Here is a 27,752-nt window from a genome sequence, read left to right on the forward strand (position 1 = left end):
CAGGTTGCTCCAAGCCCCGTCCAGCCTGGCCTTGAACCCCTCCAGGGATGGGGCAGCCACAGCTTCCCTCCCCTCCCTTCATTGAGATGAAGGAGGATGGGACTGGTGGCAAATATTTTTCGTGGCGACTTTTCAAAGAAGTGCTCAAATAAGGTTGTTGAGTCATCATAGGCTACAAGAAAAAAAGCAGAGATTAAATTTTCCTCTTGACAGGTGACTAAAGGGCGGGCTCATGGAAGTCATGCATTTGTGAGCAGGAGCAAGACCAGGCATGGAAATAACGTCATTAGATTGAGTGGGCAGGGGTGCAGCCTCCGGGCTCGCGAGGGGCCAAGATGCTCACAGCTTCCCCAGCGATACCCGATGGTAGTCTTGGGTATGAGGAGGAGCCCACCTTCCCTGCACCCAGGTGCTGTGGCTACAACGCAGCCTGCAAATCTCTGCATCCATTACCTTGAAAATAAAGTTGAGCGTTAGCTAAGTGCTCGTGTTGCAACAGAGAGCAAACGCTGAGAAAAAAATGACCTGGGCGGAGGCAGAGGGAGAGAAAATTTAGTGGTTTTTTTTCTGGAATGCTCCTTGTGGCAGCAAGTCAGAGTTGGACAAGGTGAGCTGCAACCCCTGTGGCACGTGGTGCTCTGTTATCAGCAGCGCGATGACATCCCGCTGCCTGGCAGCATGGCCACAAGACAGACGCGTTGTCGCTTGCATCTTGGCCTTGGACTGTGGGTGTTCGTGATTTCCATTGCAAGGGCAAAGTGCTGGGGCTGGCGTGTGCGCGTTTGGCCAATGTGCCGCTGGTCACTGGCCGGGCAGGCAGGCTGTCCTGTCTACCCGCGAGTCCGTCTGAATGCACTGCAAAAAACCAGGATGGCTCTTTTGGTCTGCGGTACATAAATCCCGATGGACTTGCTGGCTATGGGACAGATCTGCAAGCAGGTGGTGCTTATCTTGAACGGCACTAAGTCCCCTCTAAATATACTTATGTTTTAGGATAAGATGGTCAGGGAAATGCCCATTTTCCTTAAAATTATTTTGAAGGAAGTTGTGTGTCTCTGTTTACAGGCTGCTTGGAGGATATAGTTTTAAAAGTGGGATTAGCTAATGCAAGCAAAGTGTATAATTTTGTTGTTACTAATGCAGTCAGAGCGCTGGCAGTCAAAGCATTTAATAGAAAATCAGTATTTCAGCTGCGGGAGGTGTTTTACAGCCCGCTGTATCTCTCCATATGCCACCAGGGTTTTTAAGATGTTAAACTAAGGCTTTCTCGGGGGGAGAGGGAAAATAATCCATTAAAAATTAAAATTTGTGTCAGCAGTAAGGTACATATATGAGCATCATATACCAAAATGTTACTCTAAAGGAAACCTTAGGCAAGGATTAGACGTTCATATACAGTCAGACACCCCGGGTGCTGTGTCTGGCAGGCAGTGGGAATCCCTGGCTGGAGGGAGCTGGGGGAGGCTCTGTGCTTTATGGATTGATGGGGTGCTGCTGCCTGCCCTCAAGTATTTGCAATTTTTGAGCATCCACCAGCAGATCCACCCCCACCTGCCCTCTTTGTCATGCTCCACAAAATATTTGGTGTCTGAGTGAAGCAATCTTTTGCCCTGAAGGGAGGGGGGGGAAAGAAAGAAAATAGAAGAGCCTGAGCCAAAGCATGTAGGAATTTTGGAAAGAAGGCTGCAGCCTTGACTAGAGTAGGCTTGGGGGGGAGTAGATGTAAGAATGTCCTGAAGAGAGATGTTAATTCAACTTTTTGCACGTGGTTATTACATAGGGTCTCAAGCAGGGCCAGCACAGCGTGCCTGCCAGAAAAACACAGGGGAATTGGTTGTTTTGGTTTGTTTTTATTTTTTTTAAAGGGAATGGCTCGAATTTAATGCCCTGAGCCTGGAACGTGAGGGTGTAATGGCAGACAAATGACCCAGCGTTGGAGTATTTTTCTAATACAGAAGTCCTGAACTCTTGACTGTAAGAACAAACCAAATCATCCCCGGAGTCACCTGCGGGGCAGCGGTGGTTTTGCAGCACTGTGATTAAACTGCTCATTGATGTGCGATGTCTTCTAGATAAAACCCTGAAATGGTGTCTCCCTAAGCTCATGGTCCACCTCTCGAACGTCGAGGGCTCAGCCTGCAGTGCTGAGGGAAAGCCGAGGACATAAATCCTTCCCAGAAACGCTGCTTTCTTTAGCGCGCAGTTTGTAAACACAACTTGTAAACACGATCAACTTACCTGGACCTTTTTGTCTGTCAGTCATGGGACGAAAATAAGGACAAAGTGCAAACGAAAACCATCCTGAGTGAGAGAGTGGACTGTGGACTGGGAGGAGGCATTGCTCTTCTGGGAAGCTTGTAGCAGCGGGGAGCTGGGACTGCTGTCTGTAACCAGCTGCGGACCACGCGCGGTGATGGTCAGGGTCCAGAAATGTCATTGCGTATGCCAAAAAGAATGGCCAGGTCAAGGAAAAGAGCTTTATGGCTCTATGACACTATCTAGGTTCACGGGGGAGAGGGAAAGGTGTGGGGTCAGCCGCTCTCCAGGTCACTTACCCGTTGTAACCTTGTGCTGTGCTTGCTGAGAGTTTAAAAGAACTTCAATAGTTTTATTTGCCTCCTTGCCACACCAAAAAAAAACCCAAAAAAACAGAGAGAAGGCAAGCAGCAGATTTTATCCTCATCTGTGTACCCTGCGCTTATAGGCCCTGAAGTTTTCCTTTGCGTGGTGCCGGAGGCAGCAGAGTTCACCACAGAATTGCTCCTTTGACTGGCATGCCAAACTGCAGCTTGCCACCACCATGTAAGATATAATACGGATTGTAAAAAAAACAAAAACAAAACCAAAAAACCCCAAACAAACAATACTTCAAACCAAACAAACACCACAAAACCACCCCCCTCCCCAATCACCTGAATCTGCTGGTGAAACTGGAGCCCGTTCCCATCTGAGAATGGGCAGATCTCAAAAGTGTCCTCAGGAATGAGCTTTCCTCAGCTCCCAGGGAAGGGGAAAGGCTGGTAAGGAGAGAAGTGAGCAGCTGCAGGGAGATGCAGCAGATGAGGAGGAAAGGTGCTGTGTTGGAGTGTTGAGGATGCTTTGGCATGTGCTAGTCCTCAAAACTTGCTGTACCCAGGGAAGGGTCCAGGCGGGAGCAGCTGCATTGCTGGGCTGGTCTCAGCAGGAAGGTACGTTGAAATATGGGACGCGGTGCCTTCTAAGCTGGTAAAAAATGGAGTGCAGTGTAGTGGTTTTGCTTTCCTCTGCTTCCCAGCAGTTAGAGGATCCCCGTGAAAGCCAAAAGAACAGCTCTTTTGAGAAAAGAAAAAATGTAGGAAGGTGGAAGATGCACTAACTTCTGCTCATTTCCTAAACGCCTGGATTCATTGAGGAAAGGCTAGGAACTAGGACGTGGCTGTAGATGTTTAAGCTCCCCCATTTATGCACGTTGGTGGCTGCAGGCACCTTTCCTGGTTATGTGTGAGGCTTTGCCTTGCAGCAGCAGTGGCTGCCCTGGGGGGAAGCTGAGATCTTCTCTTGTGTTTGTGCCAGGACTCATAATGGCACATATGGAAAGCGGGCTGATGGGGCACGCAGAAACCGTGAACAGCTTGATAGAACTGCTAATGCGAAGGTCATATTTGCCATAGGGCAGGAACATAAACCTCAGAGTTCACTCTGTAGCTAAAGGAAGGGAGACACAAGGAGGGAGCCCATCCGTTAACACCCTTTTGTCTCAGAGGGAATGAGCTGGTTTTTTTCAGAATCTAAAAGCAAACTGATGCATGGACCATGGATGAGCAGGGAACAGTATCTTATTTATTAACTTGGACAAAGTCTTCCTCTTCAGGCCGTTTCTCTCTCTGCAGGGTGGGGACCCAGGTGTGTTCAAACTCCCCAGCGCTGCCTTCAAAAACTTAGAAATCTCTTTTCTGAAAGTAACAGCTGGTGCTTGTAAACTGCCGTGGGGACCTTTGCCCCATGGGAAGGGCTTGTTGCTGGAGCTTTATCAGCAAGGATTAATATTACAAGATCTTTTTTTAAATGTTGCCTTGATTCATCTTTTCAGTTCTGATTCCACGATAATTACAGATCTGTGCTCCAAAAGGGCAAACCTGAACTTCAGTAAACACCAAATGTTATCCTTCAATCTGGCAGATGAGTCTGGAGAAGCGTGTCAACTCCTGCTTCAGGAACACTAATGTTCCTTTCATCTATTTTCTCTTCTTTTTAGTCTGTGAAAAGCTGTGCTTTTTGGTGTTCCTGAAAATCTGTACTGAAGGAAGAGTAACTTGTGTGCTTTGGCTGATGATCTCGGACATATGATTTTTCAGGGAGTATGTCCTGTTTAACAGTGAAGAAAAAAGAATAGTTAGGGTCCCACAGTTAGGGAGAAATCAAAGTAATCACGGACCAAATCCTGGATTTTAGTTGTAGTTTCTCTTTTATAGTTCTCGGTCTCTGTTATTAAAGGGAAAATTATAACAGCTAACTTTGGTATTACACAATAATAATTCTGTTCAGTTCTTTCGGTTTCCTTTCACAGAAGACTTTGGATCCTGTTGTAGTTTATTTATTTGCTGTGGACAAACTGTCTATAGCAATGTTGGGTTTGAGTGTGTCTGTAAAGCTGGAAATGTTTTGAATCTCTGCTCCCTGTTATTCTGATCTCTGAGATGCTGTTGGGTATCAGTTGTGCTATAGTTGTGTCCCCAGTCAAAACCAGAGCCCTGAGGCACTCAGGGTGTACGGATGCTCGGAAAAGGATGGTGTTTCTCCCGAAAAGCCAACAAACTGCTTCTAGATTAATGGTCTACAGCTGCAGATATGGTTCCTGTTTGGCACACCAGGAGAGCTCAGTGCTGTTCAAGGAAATGACCTGCCTTTTAGAGGAAGGTTGGGCTGCAGGCTTTGGGACATTGCCACAAACACTGGAGTCATAGAATCATAGAATTCAATGGGTGTTGGGTTGGAAGGGGCCTTTAAAGATCATCTAGTCAGCAGGGACTAGATCAGTCTAGTCAGCAGGGACATCTTTAACGTTTATTTCTTGCAAGAGAAGAGCTTGGTTGCACCCCATCCAGGAATTTTCCAAATGCTGGTACTGTACAGTACAAACAAGACTCATGGAAGTCTTGGAAGAGCTGCTTTATTCAGACTTGCTCTCTCCCCAGATATGGCAGGATTACTGCTTCAACCTCGGTCAGCCAACGTCTGCAGCTCTAAACGGGTCGACAGCGAAACAAAGCAGAGGCACAAGCAGCACGTGAGCTTGGCGCGTAGGGAGAGCACCTCTTATGCAGACTTCAAAATAACTCTCCCGTCACTTTTCTTAAAATGAACAAACGAAACAATCGTAACAGAAACTGCCTGATCCTGGGGAAGGCCAAGAAGGTGATTGCACCATTCTGCAGTGAATCTGCATGCTAGTAAGAGCAGCTGCTGCTAAGTGATTGTGTTGAAGGAAGTTTGGTAGTATGACGATGAAGCTCTCCTGACTCATCCAGTGCCCTGCAGTCTTCTGGAGTGGGAGGCATCACACCATGTCCATGCTTGTTCATAGCACCTTGCATCATAAGTCGTAAAGCTGGTAAAATGCTTGTGTCCTGGCAGCGGGGTCCTGCTCAACTGGTACGCAGCTTCTCTGCGTGGCCCACCAGCCCTGGCTAGCCTGGCAACTAACGAGGCTGAGGATTTATATGGCATCCAGACCATAACTGGCACGGGGGGATCCCTGTGCTGTGCTACCCCACGCAGCAGAGAGGAGTAGAGGAGGCTCACCTCTACGGTTGCAGCATGCATCTCTGTTACTGACCATGGCCTCAAAGTCAAAGCAGTAAAGGATCAAAATTATGGCTGCAATCCATCTATCTGTGGGGTGAAGAAGATAATCTGTCCTCATTCTTGCCCTTGGTCTGTCTGCTGTTTCCAGGGTGGTGCACTTGAGGTAGGGGCTGTTTCACGGGGTATCTCCAGGTATGGATACTGTGGAAGCACTGAACAGTGCAGCATCTCTGGGATATGGAATTGTGTTGTTCCTTAACAGGGTTCGAGCCCGATGCACAGCAGCCAGTAACTACGCACGGGGCCGTATTCACTTCTGTGCAGAAGAGGGTGCAAAATTTGCAAAGCCAGCACTCCCACACAAGGCACAACCAAATTTTATACATTTATACATCGGGAAAAAAGTTCATTGATTAATTACCTATTGTTCAAGACATCACGTAACTACAAACTACAGTGCATGTGCTAATTAATTCCAGCTCATTATGCAAAGGTGGTCTAACATTAGCATATAAGATCTCCTCCCAGGGGTGTGATTTTTACCGTGCTAATTAGGCTTAGCTTAGTTTAGGTTGTGAGAGACGGGTAAAATTGGCACTCCCTCCCTTCTAATCTATCTTCTATTGTTCTGTCTGCTTTCCAATTTTGTAGGTAAATGCTCTGTCTGTTTTCTATTATCGTTAATTGTTCTGTGACCCCCACATCCATCCATCTTCCCATGTACTTGTTCATCCGTGAGCACACTCCATCACTCACTCCATCCATCCATCCATCCATCCATCCATCCATCCATCCATCCATCCATCCATCCACAGACTTATCCACCCGTATGACCACAACTGGAGGGGTGGAAATTGCTAATACGGTGATATGGAAACCTTGGGAAAACGCACCTTGGGAAAAGGCACCTTGTGAATCTTTGTCTACTGGGTGAAGAATCAAGCACTCGGATGCAGCTTTGAGCAACCTGGTCTAGTGGAGGTGTCCCTGCCCATGGCAGGGGGGTTGGAAGTGGATGATCTTTAAGGTCACTTCAAACTTTAACCATTTTATGATTTTTATATTCCTTTTCAAAGCAGTGGACTCAAATCAAGGATGAATTCTGACCTTATAATAAAGGTTTTAAAGATTCCATATATTAACTAAAATAAATAGCTGTCTGAAGTTCACCATGTGGTTCTTAGACTAACCACAAAAGCTCCTTCTGCTAGCAGTATTTTGGATAGTTTCATTGGTTTCTGTTGCAGTAAGTCACCAGTGCCAAGAGATAAGAGACTGCTGTCTTTCGTAGTAGCATCCTTTACCATTCTTCTGAACAAAGCTTACTGTGTATACTCAATTTTGTAAGGCAACTTTGACGGAAAAAACTTCACCTTTCCTGGTGTTCACAGCCGTATATGGTGCCTGACTGGTGAATTCCTTGGCAATAAAGATCACTTTTATGACACTAGAATGGTTGTCATAAACAATTATCGTTCTCATTTTTATGTTTCGGCCATAAATTACTTCACATGCTATTTTCCTAACGTAGCAGATTAGCAGGGGATTCCCTCGCAAACATAAATGTGTGGGTTTTGTAGGTAAGTGAGATTTGGAAACCAAAACCAGTGACAAAACAATCCAAGACCAATGATATAATGGGAAAATAACTGTTAATGCTGACATTTGGAATATAGCCCTGGGCCTTATTATTACTCTCTCAATTTCCTGGAACATGAAATAAGATATATAAAAAAACACGTAATAGTTCTCTGAAGCAAAAAGGGATAGAAGCCCAAACCACTACTTGTAGTCATGCATATGCCTTAGAAAAACTACGGGTTCTCCTGTGTTTGTAGTATGTGATTTTTCACCTCATGTTTTCTGGTTCATTTCTCAGGTTGAGTGTCTGGGTGAAGTTCTGGCTCAAGTTAATGTTAACGTTCTGGGCTGGTATTTCTGGATTAAAGAGTTTTTATGGTGTCAGGGTGGATCAAAGGACAAGATTCCTTGGCCGTAGGAGAAAGTTCATGTTGGATGTTATCTCTCTTGGAAGTCAAAATGAAGCCCCCTTCAGGAGTAAAGTTTCTAGGATTATTGCAGTATAAATAGAGTTGAATAAGGACACTGATAGTAGCGACATCAGTAAACCAGAATAAAACTGTCCTTCATCCATCAAGTTAGTTGTCTGTAAGTTGGTTGGGCTTTGAGGCTAAAAATGTGCAAGGAACTTGAAAATTTTGCCTTAAACAGAAATTGGTGCATATGCAGGAGTAGGCTGCTGGTCAGCTGTTAGAGGTACTCCAGAGGTTTTACAAATAGTTTAGCAGATAAATTCTCTCATCTGGAGAAAAGAAGGCTCCGAGGAGACCTTGCAGAGGCCTACAAGAAAGCTGGGGAGGGACTTTTCAGGATGTCGGGTGATGGTAGGACTAGAGGGAATGGATTAAAACTAGAGATGGGTCGATTCAGCCTGGACGTTAGGAAGAAGTTCTTCACCAGGAGGGTGGTGAGACACTGGAACAGGTTGCCCAGAGAGGTGGTGGAAGCCCCATCCCTGGAAGTTTTTAAGGCCAGGCTGGACGGGGCTCTGAGCAACCTGATCTAGAGGGAGGTGTCCCTGCCCATGGCAGGGGGTTTGGAACTAGATGATCTTTAAGGTCCCTTCCAACCTGAACCATTCTATGATTCTATAGCATATTGTTTGTCATCTTTTTTCCAGGTCTCTTGTCTTGTGTTACATGACAAGGGGGTTCTACAGCCCACAAAGAGAAATAAATTCCTAAAGCATATTTCTGAGTGAGTCAGAGAAGGGGAAAGTCCTCACTGAAGACATAAATTAATACTATTTTTTTTCTATTAATCGGGTACTTAATTTAGAGTCAAAGGATGCAGTGCAGGCTCTATCTACATAAACTAAAATAAACTTCTCAAAACAGTTCTTGGATACTGAAGTTCTTTGTCTGTTCTTGGAAATTTTAGCGTAGGCAGCATACGTTTCCCCCGTATTTCTGTTCCATGCTTGTAGAAAGCAGGCATTTGAGGAATTGGGTATCGCTCATAGGCAAAACTGAAAATGAAAGCCCACGCGAAAACGGGGCCAGGGGAACTCAATGCTGTGGCCCTTAAGAAAAGGCTAATCTGAAGCACCTCTTGTGTGGCTGGGTATCAGCTAATTTTCGTACTTGGAAACTAACTTTTTCTGTGAAAAATGAATCAAAGCAAAAGAAAAATGAAAATCGAGTCAGATTCTCAGAATATTGATACCTTTTGCACTGACAGCTTGCACTAGAACTTCAGCACAGCTGCTATTTGGACAGGCTGAGTTTGAGTTTAGTCCTGTTGTCAATTTCTCAAACCATTCAATCCTCCAGAGATCCAAAAAACCCCAGTATGCGTCTTTGCTATGTGCCTTGGCTACAACTTGTTCCCTTGTGTTATTTGTGTCACACATTAAAACAGTGCCGGCCAACTATTTTTCTCAGTGGCCTGTTTGTCAAAGATGGGGCGGTTGGAAGTAATGGTTGGAATGGTTGCAAAACCATTGCTGTTTCCCTGAAAAATAAAATAAAATAATAATAAAAAAAACCTTTGATGTGGAGCCAAAGGGCTGAGAAAGCTCTGAAGTCCTCTCCCCCCGCCCAGCACTGGTGCATGCACTGGTCTTCCAGTTTCCATAAGGTCTTATTTGAGACGGGCAGAGGACTGCAGGAGAGCACAGGGCTGCAAACTTGTTCCTGAGGCGTAAGGGGATTCAGCTCAGAAGTAGGGAGCTGTGATGCATTTCTCTTTCCCTTGTTTCTGGCTGTTCTTTGAGACCAATTGCAACCTGGAAACAGGATCAACAGCTGATACGCCAGAGAAAGAGGGTGGGTATGGATTGATGGAGGGGCAAAAAGGGAGGTTGTCTCCTGATGGAGATGCTGCGGTATGTGGGTCTGACATGTGTGGCAATAGCAGCAGCTCAAAGGTATGTCCCTGTTATAGCTCACCCTGTCCTCGGGTAGAGGTGTTGAGTCAGCAAGGTCTTAGGAGGCGTTTTCCCCCGTATCTGCATGTCAGAGTATATCTCATGCCATGCACTCAGGGAAAATGTCACACACAGGGCTTCTTTTAGTTTCTTTATTAACTGATGGACTTGAAGGCTGCCTTATCAGACACATATTTCTTCTGTAATGGCAAGTTACTTTTCAATGAGGAATTTCAGGTAGTTGCAGCTGGCAGGGAAAGGTGCAATGTGTGATGGGTCAGCTCGGCGTGAGCTGCCAGCCGCGGCCAGTGTGTGTTAGAGATGTCTGCTGCCAGGGCTCTTGAGAGAGCTATCACCATGGCCCATAATAGTGAAGGTGCCCCTCGTTTAGGGGGAAGTGTCCCTGCCCGGGGCAGGAGGGTTGGAACTAGATGATCTTCAAGGTCCCTTCCAACCTAAACCATTTTGTGATTCCATGATACTATGTGCACGTGTAACCCGACCCATGGTAACTTCTGGAGCCTTTCCCTTATAGAAGTGTTCTGACCCTGGATTGAGCAGAGAAGATGCTTAGCCCCGTTTTGGACGGGCTCACACCATCTCTCTGCCAGCCATGCCAGAAGCACTGGGGTGCAGAGCAGCCCCTGCCATCACCTTGCAGCGAGCCTTGCTCCAGACCCTTCCCTGCTATGGGTCTCGCTTGCTCTGAAACTATTTTGACAGGAAGCATTTCTGAGAAAGTATAGAAATAAAAGCCCTTCTCTGCATTCCAGACTTAGAAAAAACAAAGAAGTAATGGTTTGATTGTTAGTTATGAAAACGGACTTAAAAACCATTTCCTCTTTCTGTCCTGGTCTATTTATATGGGTGTTGGGAACAAAGAGACAAGAACTCTCTCTGCAGCTACTTCTTCTTGGATTATTGCAAAGTTATCTACTTGGATTTTTGCAAAGCTTTTGACACTGTTTCCCACAGCATTCTCCTGGAGAAACTGGCTGCTCATGGCCTGGACAGGTGTACTCTTCGCTGGGTAAAAAACTGGCTGGATGGCCATGCCCAGAGAGTGGTGGTAAATGGAGTTAAATCCAGTTGGTGTCCAGTCACAAGTGGTGTCCCCCAGGGTTCGGTGCTGGGGCCGGTTCTCTTTAATATCTTTATCAATGATCTGGATGAAGGGATCGAATGCACCCTCAGTAAGTTCGCAGATGACACTAAACTGGGCGGGCGTGTTGGTGTGCTTGAGGGTAGGTTGGCTCTGCAGAGGGATCTGGACAGGCTGGACCGATGGGCTGAGACCAATGGTATGAGGTTCAACAAGGCCAAGTGCCGGGTCCTGCACTTGGGTCACAACAACCCCATGCAGCGCTACAGGATTGGGGCAGAGTGGCTTGAAAGCAGCTCGACAGAAAAGGACTTGGGAGTGTTGGTGGACAGCCGGCTGAATATGAGCCAGCAGTGTGCCCAGGTGGCCAAGAAGGCCAACGGCATCCTAGCCTGTATGAGGAATAGTGTGGTGAGCCGGACTAGGGAAGTGGTCATCCCCCTGTACTCGGCACTGGTGAGGCCCCACCTCGAGTACTGCGTTCAGTTTTGGGCCCCTCGCTACAAGAGGGACATTGAGGTGTTGGAGCGTGTCCAGAGAAGGGCTACAAAGCTGGTGAGGGGTCTGGAGGACAAACCTTACGAAGAACGACTGAGGGAGCTGGGGTTGTTTAGCCTGGAGAAGAGGAGGCTGAGGGGAGACCTTATCACCCTCTACAACTACCTGAAAGGAGGTTGTAGAGAGATGGGGGCTGACCTCTTCTCCCTGGTGACAAGTGATAGGACGAGGGGAAACGGGTTCAAGTTACGTCAGGGGAGGTTTAGATTAGATATTAGGAAACATTTTTTCACTGAAAGGGTTATTAAACATTGGAATAGGCTGCCCAGGGAGGTGGTGGATTCACCATCCCTGGAGGTGTTTAAAAAAAGGGTAGATGGGGCACTTAGGGACATGGTTTAGAAGTGGCTTTTGTCAGGGTAGGCTAAAGGTTGGACTCGATGATCTTAAAGGTCCCTTCCAACCTCAGCAATTCTATGATTCTATGATTCTTCGTGGCAGGTTGCACAGTGAGATTTTGGTCTGTGTCCTGACCGCTCCCTGGTTTTGACATGAGGCTCCCCACTTTTTTTTATCTACTCAGTGATGCTCTTTACCCTTCAGGATGGTGCCACTCTCTTGTCTCAGCCACCTACACTGACCCAAACTGATTTGCCACAGGCAAAATCCCAGCTTCCAGGACAAGCCATATGACAGCACATGGGTATTTTTTGTGCGTTAAAAGCTCTTCTTTGGTACTGGCTGCGCATCCTAAAGTATATAATTTCATCAGTTCATCACTTTTATAGCCCTGCAAATCTCTGCCCTGCCACTTTCATTTCTAGTGGCCCCATCCAGCTCTGCCATGCAGGGCAGGGTGGATGGCAGCCCTCCTAAAGACTGTCACAGCAGCTTATTTTGAGCTGCTTATGGATGATTAGCACTGCTGCGCAGGAGCCAGAGGCTCAGACTGGTGAGGCAGGTGAAAGGGAACATGGAAAGGAAATCTTGCAGCTGCCGTGACGCTGCTGCTTTGAGGATGCTCTTGTGTAGCATCTGTGCTGAGCCCCAGTCAACTGGGACCTTCCTTTGCTTTTCCCTGAGCCTGATTTCTGGAGGATGTGCTCCCAGCTGCAGCCTCCAAGCAGACAGTGGGGGGGCAGAGAATGTTCCCTTTCCTGGGAACAGGGTATTGCCTACAGATGGCTTCCAGCATTGCAAAACCCCCTGAAGCCCACAAATAGGAAGACAGGCTGTTTGGCTGGCTGTTGCTGGCTTCAGATGGTGGGTTTTTTTTGATCCTGTTTTCTTTTTGGTATGTGTGAATTTGGCAGTCTGGACTATTTGCGAATAGCGCAAACATTTGTTTTTAGCATAAGCTTGCTGTGAAGTCACTGCTGAACAGTATGCTGAGAACCAGCGTAGCAGACTGGAATGAAAAATTTGCAGTCATGGGACCTACCGAGAGAGTGGCTGTTTCAGCTTGTGTTGCACTCCTGGAAACCAATGCATACACCTCTTGACTTGCTGCTATCAGTATTAAACTTTGCCTCCAGTGATCTAGAAGCCTTGTATGCATGCTGGAGGTGATCCTTTCAGGCCAGCGTGGGTCCTACGTGAAAGAAGGGGACAAGAGAAATGAAATTAGGAAGGCTCTGTTCAAAGAAGCCTCCCACCAGCCCTATTAGCCCCTGCAGAGAAGATGAACTGAAGCACAGCAGACCACAGAGGGTGTGAAATACTGCAGAACAGGTCCTTGAAGCCTTCATTCTATGGTCAGAATTAATAAATAACATTTCCTCTATTAAAGAATGAATGTAAAAGTGGCCCATTGAAAAATGAATACGTGCAGCATTAATCTCCAAGTGCTTTGAGGGCACTGAGCGTTATTTTACCTGAGTTGCAAAAGGTCTGGGAATTAGAAAGGTTTCTTTGATTTACTGGGGGCTGTGCAAACACTCTGCCCAACCCTCTGTTCCCGACTGCCCCTGCCGGCTTACGTGATGGGCACAAATCCAGGCAAAGAGCAGAAGTGCTGCTGAAACATGCATGTTTTGGCGGGGTGTCCTTCAACACTGATCCCTGCCGGGGAATAAACTGAGCTCAGCTCCGTGCTGGAGGCTCTGGGACTCTGTGCATCGGCAATTAGTAGCAGACCCAGGAGCAGATCTCGGATCCAGTCCATTCACATCACTGTCGCAGTATGTGGAAAGACAGATTTGCTCCCCAGGTCCCCATAAGCAGGTTCCTGGGAGGTTTTCTGGGGGTGTGATTTTTTTTCTATACTTTCCAGCTGCAGAGTCCCATGCAGCAGCGTGGACTTACCTCGTTCGCATCGCTGAGTGACACCACTGCCCTGTGGCCCATAGCAAGCGAAACTGAAAATGAAAATCCAGTTACTTTTTAAAGAAGGGGGAAGCCGGTGATGAACCTTTTACTCTGGGATCTAAGTGGCTTCTGCATCTCCTGTGCAGGGCTGTGGAAGAGGAGCTGAGTGACCCAGGAGCTGGAAAGGCTGCTCAGGCGCATGGAGAAGGGGAGAGGCACGGATGCAAACAACTTTGGAGGTACTCACCCTGTTTTCTTCTTTAAGGGGTCCTGTCTTACAGCCAGCCTTTTCTCTTGCAAATTGTTGCCGTTTCCTCTTTTTGAGTAGGCTTTAAGAAACAGGCACTGAAACAGTCTGCGGTGAAAAGGGAAACGATTAATGTGTTTCACATTTTCTCCATAAGGAAGAATATCTATTACTCATGTGCATGATCTTGCTAAATAACTAACACCGCTTTTCACAGCCCTGACTGCCAACTCATACAGTTCTGCGCTGCTTTCACATTGCTCGAGTGAATGCGAAAACCCAGCAGCTTTGTTAAGTTGTGCAATTTATGTGTGAGTGACCACAGAAGTAATAGAATAAGTTTGTTAGACATATTCATCTTCATATAATTCCCAAATAAATTTTCCCACACACAATTAACATGATTTTTTTTTTTCCTCCTAGCTCCTTAGCATGTTTTGCTTATATCCCCTTTTCCAAAATTGCCATCCTGTCTGTCATATTTGCAAATAAAGGATAATTTGCCAGGAGGGTTGCAGTAGAAATCTTTGCCGCTCTCTTCCTTTCCCATGAGACGCTCTCACTCAAGCTGGAGCTGATTGTGCCTTGTTTTCCCTCTGGCTACTGCTCCGCTCCCCAAAGGGACCTGTGGGCGCCCTGGTGGCTCTGCGTGCAGAAAAAACAAAACTGAGAACCAAACCAGAAAGTGTCAGTCAGTAAGGATGTTGCTTTTAAAAGAAAAGAAATTAAACTAGTGAAACAGTTCATGCTGCTTGCCTTAAGGGGCTGCAAGCAGAAAATAAAATGTTATTAGTGTATTCTAATGGTGACTGTGGAAATTATTTTTAAGAGCAGTTGCTGGGGAGCCCTGTACTTTACTCTCAGAATTTTTGCAGAGATTTTTTGTCTCAAGCACAGAGTCCTGCTGATTGCTTTCGGTATTGGCTTATTGGAGCTGTGTAAACAAACTGCACACATAGACTCACTCTGTTTTATCTCTTCCCGTGGTATTTGTTTTGTGGGGGTTTTTTTAATTGCAAAGTCTTGTTGAGAGCAGTTTTCAGCAGATCAACAAGGTGGAACCAGTACTGAAAGTAATACACAAATTAGCTCATCTGTGAATTCTGCTCCTTTTCTGGGAAGGAACTTAGAGTAGAAAATAGAATCTGTAGGATCTTCTGAGTTCTTTGGGTTTTAATTTGTTGCTTCCTTACTTCCTTATAGAATTATTTTCTTCAGACTGTTTGAAACTTAAATCCTCTCCATGGGATACTTTTGGGTACCAAATAAATATTTTCTGGTCCTCTCTCCAAGTTAAAAGCTAAAGACACAGAATATTCTGGTCAGACACCTGCATTTTCTCACTCCGGCACAAGTTAAACCAGCTCATCACCTTTCCAGTGTGCATCCTCCCACCTACCCACCTCTGCCACTGCCACAGCTCACCTGAGGCTGCCACTTCAGTGGGGACCCCACGGCCTGGGGGTCTACAGCTTTATAAGCACGTTAGTATATGGCTTGTATGGTCGGCCAGGCCGTGGGCTGGAGGAGAGAGACGGGGCAGGGGAATGCAGTGTGTGCAGTTGGGGAATAGCACTGGATCTCACGGCTCCGTCACTGCACTTGAGGGTGGCTTGGAGAGCGACCCGGGGGCAGCAGTCCTGCTCCGCAGCTCCTCGGCCGGGCCTTTGGGTGACCCCCATCCTGCGCTGTCACCGCGGGGTCCCCACTGAAGTGGCAGCCTCAGGTGAGCTGTGGCGGTGGCAGAGGTGGGTAGGTGGGAGGATGCACACTGGAAAGGTGATGAGCTGGTTTAACTTGTGCCGGAGTGAGAAAATGCAGGTGTCTGAACAGAATATTCTGTGTCTTTAGCTTTTAACTTGGAGAGAGGACCTTTCCTCGGGTAGAAATGATGTTATTGTGTTAATAACCAACTGACTTTTTTTGGCAAACGTTGGAGTTGTTTATCGAGTTGTGTTTGCTATGAAGTTTCGGGAGACAGAAAAGCTGGAGAGTTTTGGGTAGTGATTTTTATGCAAATAGATCTTTTCTAAAACAAAACCAAAGACCTTGTTAGGGCTCTACAACTTTCTGGTTAAATCCACTTCCTCCTGCCAGGGAGGTCAGGTTGGCTTGTTCATGGGGTCAGGTCTTACCTGGGGAAAAGCTGGTCAGCAGGGTGTGTTGGTGAAGGAACTCCAGCTCCTCGTGGTTGTTATTGCCTGGAAAAGAGAGGCAAACAGGCAAAAAACCTGATGAAAAATCTTTTCTATCCCAAGAGCATGTTTCATTTTAGATTTGAGTGTTTTATTGTTAAAATAAGTTTAAAACTGATGGCAGGAAGTGGCCAAGACAGCTGAAGACGCTCAGAAACCAGCCAAAAAAGAGGATTTTAAGACCGACCAGTGGGAGGGGGCAGAGATTCGGTGGACAGTGTTCTGGCTTTTGAAAATGAAGAGAAGAGGGGCAGTGGGAAGGAATGTCACCAGAGAGAAGAGGAAGGGAGATGTCCTCTGAGCACAATGAGAGGAGGGGCAAGGATGAGGCAAGAAGATCACAAAAGAGAAGAGAAGACAGAAGGAACAAGGACAGAAGGTGCAGACCTCGGTCTGAAAACTACTGGGGAAAAAAATCACTTATTGTCTCTGGGCAAATAACTCAGCCAGGTGTGCTGCAGCTGGTGAGGACTGCATCAGGCTGGTGCTCCGAGGAGGACAAGGAGGTATAATAATCTGGAGGTATTTAAAAGATGTGTAGATGTGGTACTTAAGGACATAGTACAGTGGTGGACTTGGCAGTGCTAGGTTAACAGTTGGACTCGATGTTCTTTTAGGGTCTTTTCCAACCTAAATGGTTCTGTGGTTCAGTGGTTGACGATAGTCCTTTGGCTTTCTCCTCGCCTGCAGGGGACAGGGGACATTGTTAACTGGTGCTTTGCACAGCAGGAAACAGGATGAAGTCAGTAATGAGTGAACTGTTTTTGAAAAAAAAAAAACCCACCCAAAATCAAAAAGACAGGAGTTATTTTTAGAGGTATGGGAAGAGGATGAGAAAAGATGCTGCGCTCGTTTGATGCTCTGAGTGTTGTTAATCCTCGGTGGGGCAAGAAGCAATTCTTGCAAGATTGTATAGGTGAGAAGGAGCCCCCTGCGTAAAATGGAAGAATTGGTCCCTCGTGTGGTGTGAAGTGGAAGTGGATGGATCACACCTTTGTGGGGGCGGATAGAGCAGCGCCAGGACCTCGGCTTGGTCCAGCATCTCCTGGGCTTGGGCCCTGCCTGGGGGTGTCGAGAGCTTTGGGGCACTGCGGGGGGGGGGGGGCCAGATTGTATTCCCCAGGAAATTCTGCAGATGGTCTCAAAGATTGCCTTGGGCGCCTGTCGGAAAAGGCTTGGTGTGTAGGTTTTGTGTTCCTCCTGTCTCATCAGTTTCTGGGAAGTGGGATGGGACTTTCTGCAGCTCTACACTGACACAGATAACGAGAGTTAAGCAATCATTAACTTCTGCTTAAAAGAAAAGAATTAATGCATAATTAGGAATTAATGCATAATTCATTTCGAAACTTCCTTGAGGTACTTCTCAGGTAGTGACATACCAAAAAAAAGTTGTTTTAATGAAAGCTGCTAATGAAAAGCTCCTAGAAGCAAAGCAGTTTGTGTTTTCCAGAGCTAGGCTAGGGAGGAAAGTTAAGTGAATTTTCCAGATTGTTTTTCTTTCTTCTTTGGAAAGTGAAACTTGTGTTTTACTAAAGCGTATTTCACAAATTCATCACAGTTTTCTTGAAATGATTGAGGATGAATTTGTGACTGAATCCAAGGCATTTTTTGGAAAGAAATACTAAGTGTTTGTTTGTTTGTGTATTTAATTTGAACAGATGTTTCCTATCAGGTCATCCAAATTAAAAATAAGTTTTAATTTGACAATAAATATTTCATCTTAGGTCAAGCAAAACACTCATTCAGCACAGAACATCCTCCATGTCTAATTTTTTGTGTGTTTTGGAAGTGGCAGCAAGTCAAGATGTTATTTGTTGCATGAACAAGTGAAAGATGTGTGCAGGGCCACTGTCTTGAGGAGCGTGGAGGACCTGGACGTGGAGCCTCCTGCCCAGCAGGCTCAGGAGGGATTTCTCTTTCCCTGCAGAAAGACCATGTGTCTTCTCCTGCTGTGACTGACCCAGAGATGGAAAAGGGTATGAGTTTGGCATTTGCAAAAGCCAGAGTGCTGTAGCAGCTGAGCAGCATGAGTGTTTCTTTGCCTGTATTCCAGCTATCTTGGCAAGAAGAAGCTTTACAGCAGTTGGCCTGGAAGTTGTTTTGTTTGGGTTTTTTTGTTTGTTGTTTTTTTGAGTGGAGAAAGATAATAAGAATGAGATAATGGATGCTAAACACTGAGTTTAATGTTCAAACAGGGAGATGACTGAGGGAGGAGCCTGGTGAGCCTGCTCGGGGATCGTGGAGGATCTAGGAGAGCATCCAGCACTGTTGGAGCTGAGCACACGCAGCAGCCTGATGGACTCTCCCCGCTTCAAGACATTATGGTTCCTGCTTCTGACCATCGCAGCTCTCCGTCCAAGTGAGTCTCCTTGTTTGATCTCATTGCTTTTCACTGCACGCTAGTAGCTAAAAAATTTTAAACTGTTATCAGAAAACTCAGTGGTGTCCAGTTAAAACTAAGACCACAAAATCCACTAAGGTGAGAAAAGGAATTAAGAAGGTGAAGGTTGATTTATTTGACCTGTCACAATCACCTAACTTGGGAAGGGCAACTTTTTGGATCTGTCTGAAATCAGATGAGGTGAGCGCTCCCTCAAAGGACTGGCTCTTTACCAGGGCGGTCTGAATGAGTCAGCTCTCAGCACCCAGCCCCAGCATACTCCGGTGCTTCAGCCAGGCTGCTGGTGAGTGTTGGCTTGGCTGTAGACCTGTTGCCTGCTGGAACACTGAACTGCATCAGGGAGACTCTGGATCTAGCTGGGTGTAGTCTGGCAGCTCCGCTGTGAACTTCATTTGTCCTGGGATCTGGGTGTCTGCTGGAGATACACCTGATAGCATTATGCCAAGGAGTTTGGAAGGCAAAAAAATAAGAACAGGTGATTCATCTGAGTCTGTCTGGGCAGAGAACCTCTTAGATCAACAAGAGAAATGTCTTTCAACTCACTTCCCAAGCTGCCAGCTTCCTAGTTAAAACCCCAGTGGCAGCAATGGGGGAATTATGTTGTATTTCTACCCAAAAAATTAATTTGGGGGACTGGGCCCTGTACCATGTAAAAATTGCCCATTGGCAGACAATGTCTCCTAAGCCATGGCTAGGTTTGTCTACCAAACCTATTCTCTAACACTAAAAGTCTTGGGAGAAAACCGGTAGAAAATAATTTGTCTTTGTTTTCTCATGTAGATACTGCCATGCCCAGTGGCAACCCTGCTGAGACGACACAAGACTCTTCCTCTGGCAACACAAGTGTGACAGTCTACCATTGTGAAGACTGTGAGATCGAGGCATGTGAACCAAGCAATTATGAAGGCTTTGCAATAATTGCTAAAACACAAAATGAGAAATTTTCAAATAAAGCAATTCAGTTGAGGATATATGAAACAAGCATCAGTATGTGCTTTCAGCAAGAAAATACTTCTTATAAAGGAATTTATGCCATCTTCTGGGAGAACGATCGCGGACTAGGAGACTCATGTGGCATTGTGAATTCTGGAGGTATGCTCTACTGCGTATGAACACATGGAAAACACATTTCCGGTTATGAAACCGAACTGTTATATATTTGGGCAAACAGCGAGGCTAATGAGTAAACTAATTTGTCAAAATTAGTTTCTTTTGTGAAAAAGTCATTAAGTCATTAATAATTTAAATTCTCTCAGGTCAAACTGCTTAAAATTATAGTAGTAGAGATTTAGATAAACTCATGTGACCCTGATTTATAAAGATTTTTTTTTATTGGCAACAGCAATTCTCAAGGTCCAAATCTGTGCGAGTTTGCAATATATGAATCCCATCTACTTCAGGCAGTACACACTGAAATCTGGGTCTAGTCTAAAGAGCCATTCTGTATTGCTCTTCTGTACAATTCAGTAAATAACCAGGCGGTATCCTTCCATGAACCTGTCAAATTCAGCAATAAAAATGCCTGTCAGTACATGTATCAAATGGCTTCAAGAAGGCAAAACTTCGTGGTGAGTCAGGTTGCATGGGTGTAATTTAGTTGAACTCCATCCAAGTCAATGACATTTCACCAGTCAACATGTGACTGAATATATATTTGGCTTTGCCCTCCTGGCCATAGATAATTCTCTGAAAGTGGCTTTCATCACCTCTCTTGTTTGGCTTAGACCATCCTTTTAATCTTATTGCTGACAGAAGAAAACAAGAAAAAAATCATAGAATCATGGAATGGTTTGGGTTGGAAGGGACCTTAAAGATCACCCAGTGCCAGCCCCTGCCCTGGGCAGGGACACCTCCCACCAGACCAGGTTGCTCCAAGCCCCGTCCAGCCTGGCCTTGAACCCCTCCAGGGATGGGGCAGCCACAGCTTCTCTGGGCAACCTGGGCCAGGGGCTCACCACCCTCACAGCAAAGAATTTCTTCCCAATATCCAATCTAAATCTCCCCTCTTTCAGTTTAAAACTGTTACGCCTCATCCTATCGCCCTACTCCCTGATCCAGAGTCCCTCCCCAGCTTTCCTGTAGGTCCCCTTCAGGTACTAGAAGGGGCTCTAAGGTCTCCCTGGAGCCTTCTCTTCTCCAGGTTGAACAAGTCTCTCAGCCTGTCCTCACAGCAGAGGTGCTCCAGTCCTCTGATTTTCTTCGTGGCCTCCTCTGGACTCGCTCCAACAGATCCGTATCCTTCTTATGTTGGGGGCCCAATTCTCAACCTTCATATACTTTTGTTCAGCCTAACAGTTCCTTGTGTATTTAATTTCTGATCAGTGTAAACCGTTTCTCTCCTGGATTTATGCTTACCATTGCAAAATATCTACATGCTGTTGCCACTGTGTGAAGCTTGCGTGACACTAAAACATCCAGAGTGACAACTGGAAATTGCTGTAGACATAGAAGCCTTGTATCCCTTGGGAGGGTAACTGGTGGATGTGCTGAGTGTGGAATGTGTAGGTAGGAAGGAGTTTTCAATATAATGGCCTGTACATTTCCCACCTCTTAGAAGAGGAATGAGTTAGATAACGCCACAGTGGCATGCGGGCTGGGCAGGAGAACCACTTTGCGACCTCTGAGATTTATACAGCTGCTTGTTCCTCTTCTTTGGTTCCTGTGGGTAAATGGAAGATGCAAAATTTTGTCATGATTATTATTTGTGTAGAATTTAAATGCGAAAAGGTAATGATAAGCTTTTTACAAATGTTTTGGTTTTCTTAATTACCTGTGAAAACTTTTTCGCCTTCCTCAAATTTGAAGATTTCCATTATTGGTTCATAGAGCGGTTCATCAGCTTTAGTGAGAAGAAAATCTAAATGATGACTGGTTGCTTTGGACAGTTCGTGAATTAAATATGATTGTAGCAATCTCCAATTTTTTGTGGTACATGAAGGATCCGCTTTTTTAACATATTAACCTCTTTAACCCTTGATTGAAGCTCTTACAAATGATCCATATTTATATTAAAATTTCTCTTCCCTTTTAGCTTCCTCAGCAAGTGTGAGTGGTAGCATCACTAAAATTTGCTGTACAGCACAGATAAACTTCATAATGTCCAGAAGTTCCCTGGAGTGCTACCTGAGTGAGAAAACTGGAAAATCAACAGCTGACATCCCTGATGAGGGAAATCTAGGTTAGTCTCTTCCCGTGTTTGTTTGGCCTTTGCTTTGCGAGTGTTTTGCCCAGACATCTTGATGTGGCTGGAGTTTGACATGGAGGGGGGTGGATGTACTGTACATTCACACCTTGGACCCACACATGCTGTAGCCATCCAAACTCGGGGATTTTCCCCTAGCCAGTGTCACTTCCCACTCCTGGAAATGTATACTTGTAGGTATAAGTTTCTGTAACCATAGCTGTGTAGCTCTAGGTGCGGGGACGCTGGGGGAATGCGGTACGTGATGGGCGTGCAACAAGTTTCCAAGAATTCCACTCACCAGTACATAATAAATGAGGCTTTACCTCCAGACTAAGAGGACAGTTGTCACACAAACTTATTTTTCTGTCCAAATTTCTTTCACTGTAGAAATCCCTGTTGTCTTCCTTAGCTTATGGACAAAACAGGGTGTCTTTACTTGGGGCAAGTAAACTCTGTTTATCCTTTTCTGGGGGGAGTCCTTGGTAGAGCTATGGCCTTTTGCATTTTCCTGTGTTGTTTGGGTTTTCTTTGTTTGGGGATTTTTCTTTGGTAAATTTTGAATGTGCGCTGGATGATTCTATTATTTCACTTCCAAATTAAACAAGTATTAAAATACCCTTTCTAGATATTTATATGTTTAAATTCCTGTGCATTGAGGTCTTTAAGAAATGGTCAAAATGGATTTCCTTAGTGGCCTTTGAACCTGTCGTTAAGGATGGGCTTTGCACCTCTTGTTTTTGGTTATTTCAGATGAGAGAGAAGTTCAAAGGTATTTGTTGTGGTGGGGAGTCAAGAATTTGCTTCGAATGTTGATAGAGTCATTCTTTTGTTACAGGTATCTTCCTTAAGAGATCCTAAGCTAGAGGCTATTCGTTCTCTCATTCACCAGTTCTTCTCTCATTATGAGCTTTTGTGGCCTCCATTGCAGAAGCACCAGTTCTTCCTAGCTGGTGCTTATGAGGCAAGCTCATTTCTTGGCAAACGTCCTTTGATTCACTTGAACTCTATTTTCTTCTACTTTCCAGATGATCCTCAACTTTCAGTTGATGAAAAGAGTAGCATTGGCATCATCACCACAATACTGATTCTTGGGGCTTGTGGAGCAGTACTGGCAACGTATTGTGTTCGACAGAACCGAAATGGCCAAGGTACATTCTGACAAAATGTGATGTTTCCTATGGGTAACATGCCTTGCAAACGGCGCTGGTAGTGGAAAAAGCATACAGGGTTTTCTTTCTGGATCCTATTTCCATAATATTGTTTATGAAGTTGCTAAGTGATATTCACAGTGAAGGGGAGGCTGGGCTGACAGCTGGTATGAACTCCACCTCTGCATTTAGTGCCATGGCATAGTCCCCAGTCGGCTGACTTTATTATGAAAACTAAGCCCAGAATACATTTCCTGGCTGGTACAGTAATACAGACAAGCGATTGCATCACTCAGCCCTACCTCGGTGGGATCCAGTGCCTTGGAGCAGTCTTGGACTGCAACGTTTCTGGGCAGCTTCCTCTGCAGAGACATGTCACAGCTCAGGAGACCACTGGACATCCAGACGTGGGCTGACAGGTCCTTTGGGTGAGTGGCTCCCACTCACAGCTCTGCCCACTAAAGAGCCAATTTTAATTTAAGACAGAATATTCTCCGTGATACATCCAAGGGAAGAGTTTGGTTTGTAAACTAATATGCATGGAAAGGGCTGGGATAGGCTCTAAGGAGTAAATAGGGAGTCATGTGAATAAAATCTTCTGGAAACACCTGCCTTCCTCGGAATCGCACTCTGCTCTTCCCTCCTCCATCATGACACAGAGACTGTGGCATTCTTGAAGTGAGATAATACGAAACCACCTCTTACTTCTGAAACAGTTGTGCTGCAACAGAGTATAGAACTTGGGATGCAACTGTGCTGTCATATGGCAAAGCATCACACCTGCCACATGGGGTGGGATTTGTGGACAAAACACAAGGCCTGTGGATCTGTTTGAGATGGATACCAATGAGTTGCTCAGGAATTTCAGACAAATATAAATTAGGAAAAAAACAACTGCAAGTCTGTTACTTTTCAGTCTTCTAAGTAAATCCTTGCTAATGCTGCTACTTTTTTTGCTATTGTTTTCCTAGGACGTATCATAGTGATCCACCAGTTTTTTAATAGTAAGATTTTACTTTTTGGGGTTTAATTCTGGTAAATGCTGAAATCGCATTACTACAATGGCAGGAGGGTGTTCAGTGAAGAACTAGATGTGTTTACTAGGACCGTGTTCAGTGGATGCCCGTTTCCTCCCTGCATCAAGTCTGAGTCAATAGATTTTAGCCCCTACATGACTTTGCAGTGGTTCTAGTACTCGTGTGTGGATCATTTACGCATTTCTACAGACGCCCCTTGATCCCCCCCTATATCCTGTAGCCAACTTGGCTCCAGGGTTTATGGGACCTCGTGTAAGGCCAGAAGCTGAGAGATGTCCTCTCAGTTACTGAACTAGTCCATCCTTTAGAAACAAATGTTGCTTGTTTCCATCTAGAAGTTTAAGAATTAGATTTCTAAGTCTGAATTTGGTTAACTTATTGGTTAGAAGTTAAAGTTCAAGATTTTTATCCTGTGCTCTCTGTCTAGAGAAAGGAGAGAAATAGCTGTCTTGAAGGTGATTCATCTCGCCTTAAAATGGTTTTAAGATGAAACAGATGAATAACCCTGTGAAGGTGCCTATTTCTCTCTGGTAACTCTAAAGGAAGCCAATGGGAACTAGCTGAGATGTTTGCACATCTACAGTTAGAGAAAACGCAAGGCTATCTGTGAAAAACGAGAGTTGCACAAGTGCTTGCAAAACCCACTGAAGATAACACAACTCTCATTTCACTGCAGTTGTTATGTTAAGACATATTGATATATTGATGTGATAGGTAAAAATTTGACCGCTAGTGGCTCTCCTGAGGTCCTGCCCTGTGGTGTAACGCTCGGTGATGTTTCAGGCCTGTCCTAGAGCCCCTCTAAGGCAAAGGCTGATGGGCCACAGCAACGGGGCAGCGTTTCAGCAGAGATGCCATGAACTCGCTGTACAAAGAAGCTGCAGTTCTTTCACCTTTCAGAGCAAGGAGTGGGACATCAGTAGCAATTGGAACAAGGTAGCTGCCCTGAGGACTTTACACTTCAGATTTCTGAGCTTAAATACAGGCAATTGGGTTATATCAGTGAAATCAACTTGTGCCTTTGGTGGTCTCACAGATCTTTTTCCTTCAATTCTGCAGCTGATAGAAAAAACAAACTGCTTCTTGACATGAAAAACTTCACATCTATTTGGAAAAGATCTACAAATGGGAAAACCATGCCTCTATTCCAGCAGCATACTCCTCAATAATGACATACAGCATTCATCTGAATTTCTTCAGCTCATTTTATACGACACCTCATGGTAGTTTTCACAAACGTACCTTCACCACATCTACGCATTCACTGAGGACTGTGATTGCCACAGTCGTCCAGCTCCAGGCCTTCACAAGCAACACGAGAAGATCCCTGGATCTCCTGTCCTCTCCTGGTGCTCGGCTGAGGACAGCAGTCATCGCAAGACGTGCAGCTGGCTCAGCAGCACGAGTTTAAGCCAGCTGAATTCTCTCAGTGGTTTTCATGACTGAAACTATCAGTTCATCTGAAATTCTTGAGAGAACTGTATCTGTGCTCAGGAGGGATCTGTGAACCCTGAGGCAGATGTTCTCTGCATGTCTTCTATTTTGTAATGCGATAGCACGCCTATGAGTCTTTATTTTTTTAACTCCGAGGTAGTCTCTAGATCGAAAAAAGCATTTGGTACAGGTGATTGGTTTGTTGACTTAGAGGGCTTTGGCATTTTGAATAGGTGTTTGATTTTGCCAGCCACATGCAGGGTGAGGACATCTCCTGTGTGTGCTCGTTCCTGGGCAAGGGTGGATGTGAGGGCTATATCCAGCTCCCTCAGAAATGGCATTGGGTCATGGAGGCCATAGCCCCCTCCCAGCCTGAACAGAAGTATGATATCAACCTCCCTGACAAATTAGGTCATAATACTGGCGATTTTATTGTACGATACTTTCAACAGTAATGCCAGTGGACAGGAACCTATCAGAAAAGACTGCAGTATTTCTGCATCTGAAGACAGGTTTGGGTATCCTGCATGCAGACAGCGTGCGATGAAATTCTGCACTTCAGGGATCCCCATTTGGTAGTTCACTGGCAGTATGTCATCTTCAAATGATTTATCATCCACGCTTGATTTGAATAAATCCTCAAAAGTTTGCATTAGACCTAATCTAGTATCAGGCTTTTGAGCAAAAGTCACCAGCAGCACAATTGGAAAAGCAGATCCCTGAAGCACTATGGGTATGTAGTGAATCATTTTGACATGGTTTAATTACCCATAGACCAGCTGAAACTTCCAGCAGGAAATCTCAAAGGGTGTAGGATGACATGTGACTCTTGAAATTTGCTACAATCACATCTAAAGGGAAAGTTCATCATGAAAGACATCAAAAAAAATGTTATTAATTAGTTTTAGAAATACAGAAAAACCTCTGTGCTTAAATTGTGTTCTTTTTTGGCACAGGAGACTAGTGCTGTTATGTGTTGGGATTTTTCTCCGCTCCCCAGTCGGGGCTTTACACTCATGCTGATCTAAGATACCCTTTTAACTCCACGCTCAGCTTATTTGTTGGATTTTGTCTTTTCAATTTTAATGTGGTGGAATGCAGTCAAAACTTCATGAAGAGATGGCAATCCCTGGCTATTCAAAGGCTTTTGCGTATTTACTGAGTATGTTATTTTGGCTGATCCAGTTGGGAAATCTGTTATATCGTGATGAATGTTATAATATGTTTATTCAATAAGCTAAAGCTAAGGGTATCTGTAAAGAGTCCAGACTGCTCAAGGATATAGAGAAGAAGGAAAAACACTTCTCTTTATACAGCACTTCAGCACAATTGCAGTTCCTGTTTTTTCCCAGAACAGGACTGCTGTAAGCTTTCGACAGAGTACAGCTGTGTCCAAAAGGAGTGAGGAAGAGGTTTGTTTGGGATAAAAGCCATAATTTTTGGAGGAAATAACGTATCTGCTGCTGTAGCCTGGGAAAAGGCCACTCATGTCGGGTATGGACCTTTCACTTTATGACCCCACTGCAGCTAGTTCCCCTCTGCTGTACGTTGTCGCTGTGGGTGCCGTTGAGGAAGTGCCAAGTGCTCCGGCTTACACAATCGAGCCGTATACTGTGCTTCTGGAGATTTCCAGTGGTGTATGCATTATTTTCCTCTATCTAGAAAAATATTGCCTTAAAATTGCAGGCCATGGCAGTTCTTTTGTGTGGTCTTTTAATGAGAAAAATAAATGTGTCTATGTGTTGAAAAATCTATATGTGTGTATATATATGGTGTTCAAATTGAAGGCTGACACTGGGTGGTTTTGGTGTAAACTCAGATTTTGAGTCCTTTGTAAAAAAGACAAAGTGATATTTGAGAACTCACGTTGTATTAACTTCAGGGATTCAGGTTTAATGATGCGCAGGTTTAATTTCTACTCTTTGACACCAGTTGGGGACAGAGAGCTGGACACGTTTTGAGAAGAAAGGTTATATTTGGACACCTCTACCCAGTGACAGTGGCTTAGCAAAATTAGTCACGAGATGCAAGCCTTGTGATCTTTACAGCTCACTGAAGCACACTTTGTTTTTCGTGTCTTTTTTTCTGCTGTGGTGTTCCGCGGCATCACTACCAACTGTTTCACTTTGCCACTCCTGAGTTGTGTTGTGCTGGTAGACGCCAATCATCCCACAGCCCAGGAAAAACTCTTATAAAGAGCTTTAAAGATCTACACTGTTTGTTCTAAGCAACTGCATTGTGTTCTTTTGCAATAGAAAAATATAGGCAAATATTAAGAGGTCTGACTCACCAAATGCCATAATTTGATAGCTGTAACTTCAATGATTTAAATTGTTTTTGTTACTATAATCATCATAATAAAACATCAACTTAAAAACTGGCTGTTCATTGGTAACCCTGTGTTGATCGTATTGTTATTTGCTATCTTAATCTCCTTTACAAAGTATCGCCATCGTGATTCCCAAA

General features: G+C 45.0%; 1 protein-coding gene across 4 annotated transcripts; it reads left to right on the forward strand.

The window, feature by feature from the left end:
• Positions 1–13,352: 13,352 nt before the first annotated feature.
• LOC141751311 (uncharacterized) lies at positions 13,353–27,679 on the forward strand. 4 transcript variants are annotated; one of them, XM_074607872.1, is made up of 7 exons: positions 13,353–13,513; positions 13,787–13,879; positions 18,278–18,441; positions 19,264–19,575; positions 21,515–21,661; positions 22,693–22,815; positions 24,912–27,679. In XM_074607872.1, the coding sequence occupies exons 3-7, from the start codon at positions 18,378–18,380 to the stop codon at positions 25,019–25,021; spliced, it is 756 nt and encodes a 251-aa protein (XP_074463973.1). In that variant the 5' UTR covers positions 13,353–13,513; positions 13,787–13,879; positions 18,278–18,377; the 3' UTR covers positions 25,022–27,679. The 4 variants fall into 4 exon arrangements, with proteins under 4 accessions (XP_074463973.1, XP_074463972.1, XP_074463975.1 ...); XM_074607871.1 differs by having other exon boundaries at positions 13,390–13,513; positions 13,606–13,879; XM_074607874.1 differs by lacking the exons at positions 13,353–13,513; positions 13,787–13,879 and adding an exon at positions 15,483–15,613.
• The last annotated feature ends 73 nt before the right edge of the window (positions 27,680–27,752 follow it).

The sequence above is a fragment of the Larus michahellis genome, chromosome 14, assembly GCF_964199755.1.
Source record: "Larus michahellis chromosome 14, bLarMic1.1, whole genome shotgun sequence".
NCBI lineage: Eukaryota > Metazoa > Chordata > Aves > Charadriiformes > Laridae > Larus > Larus michahellis.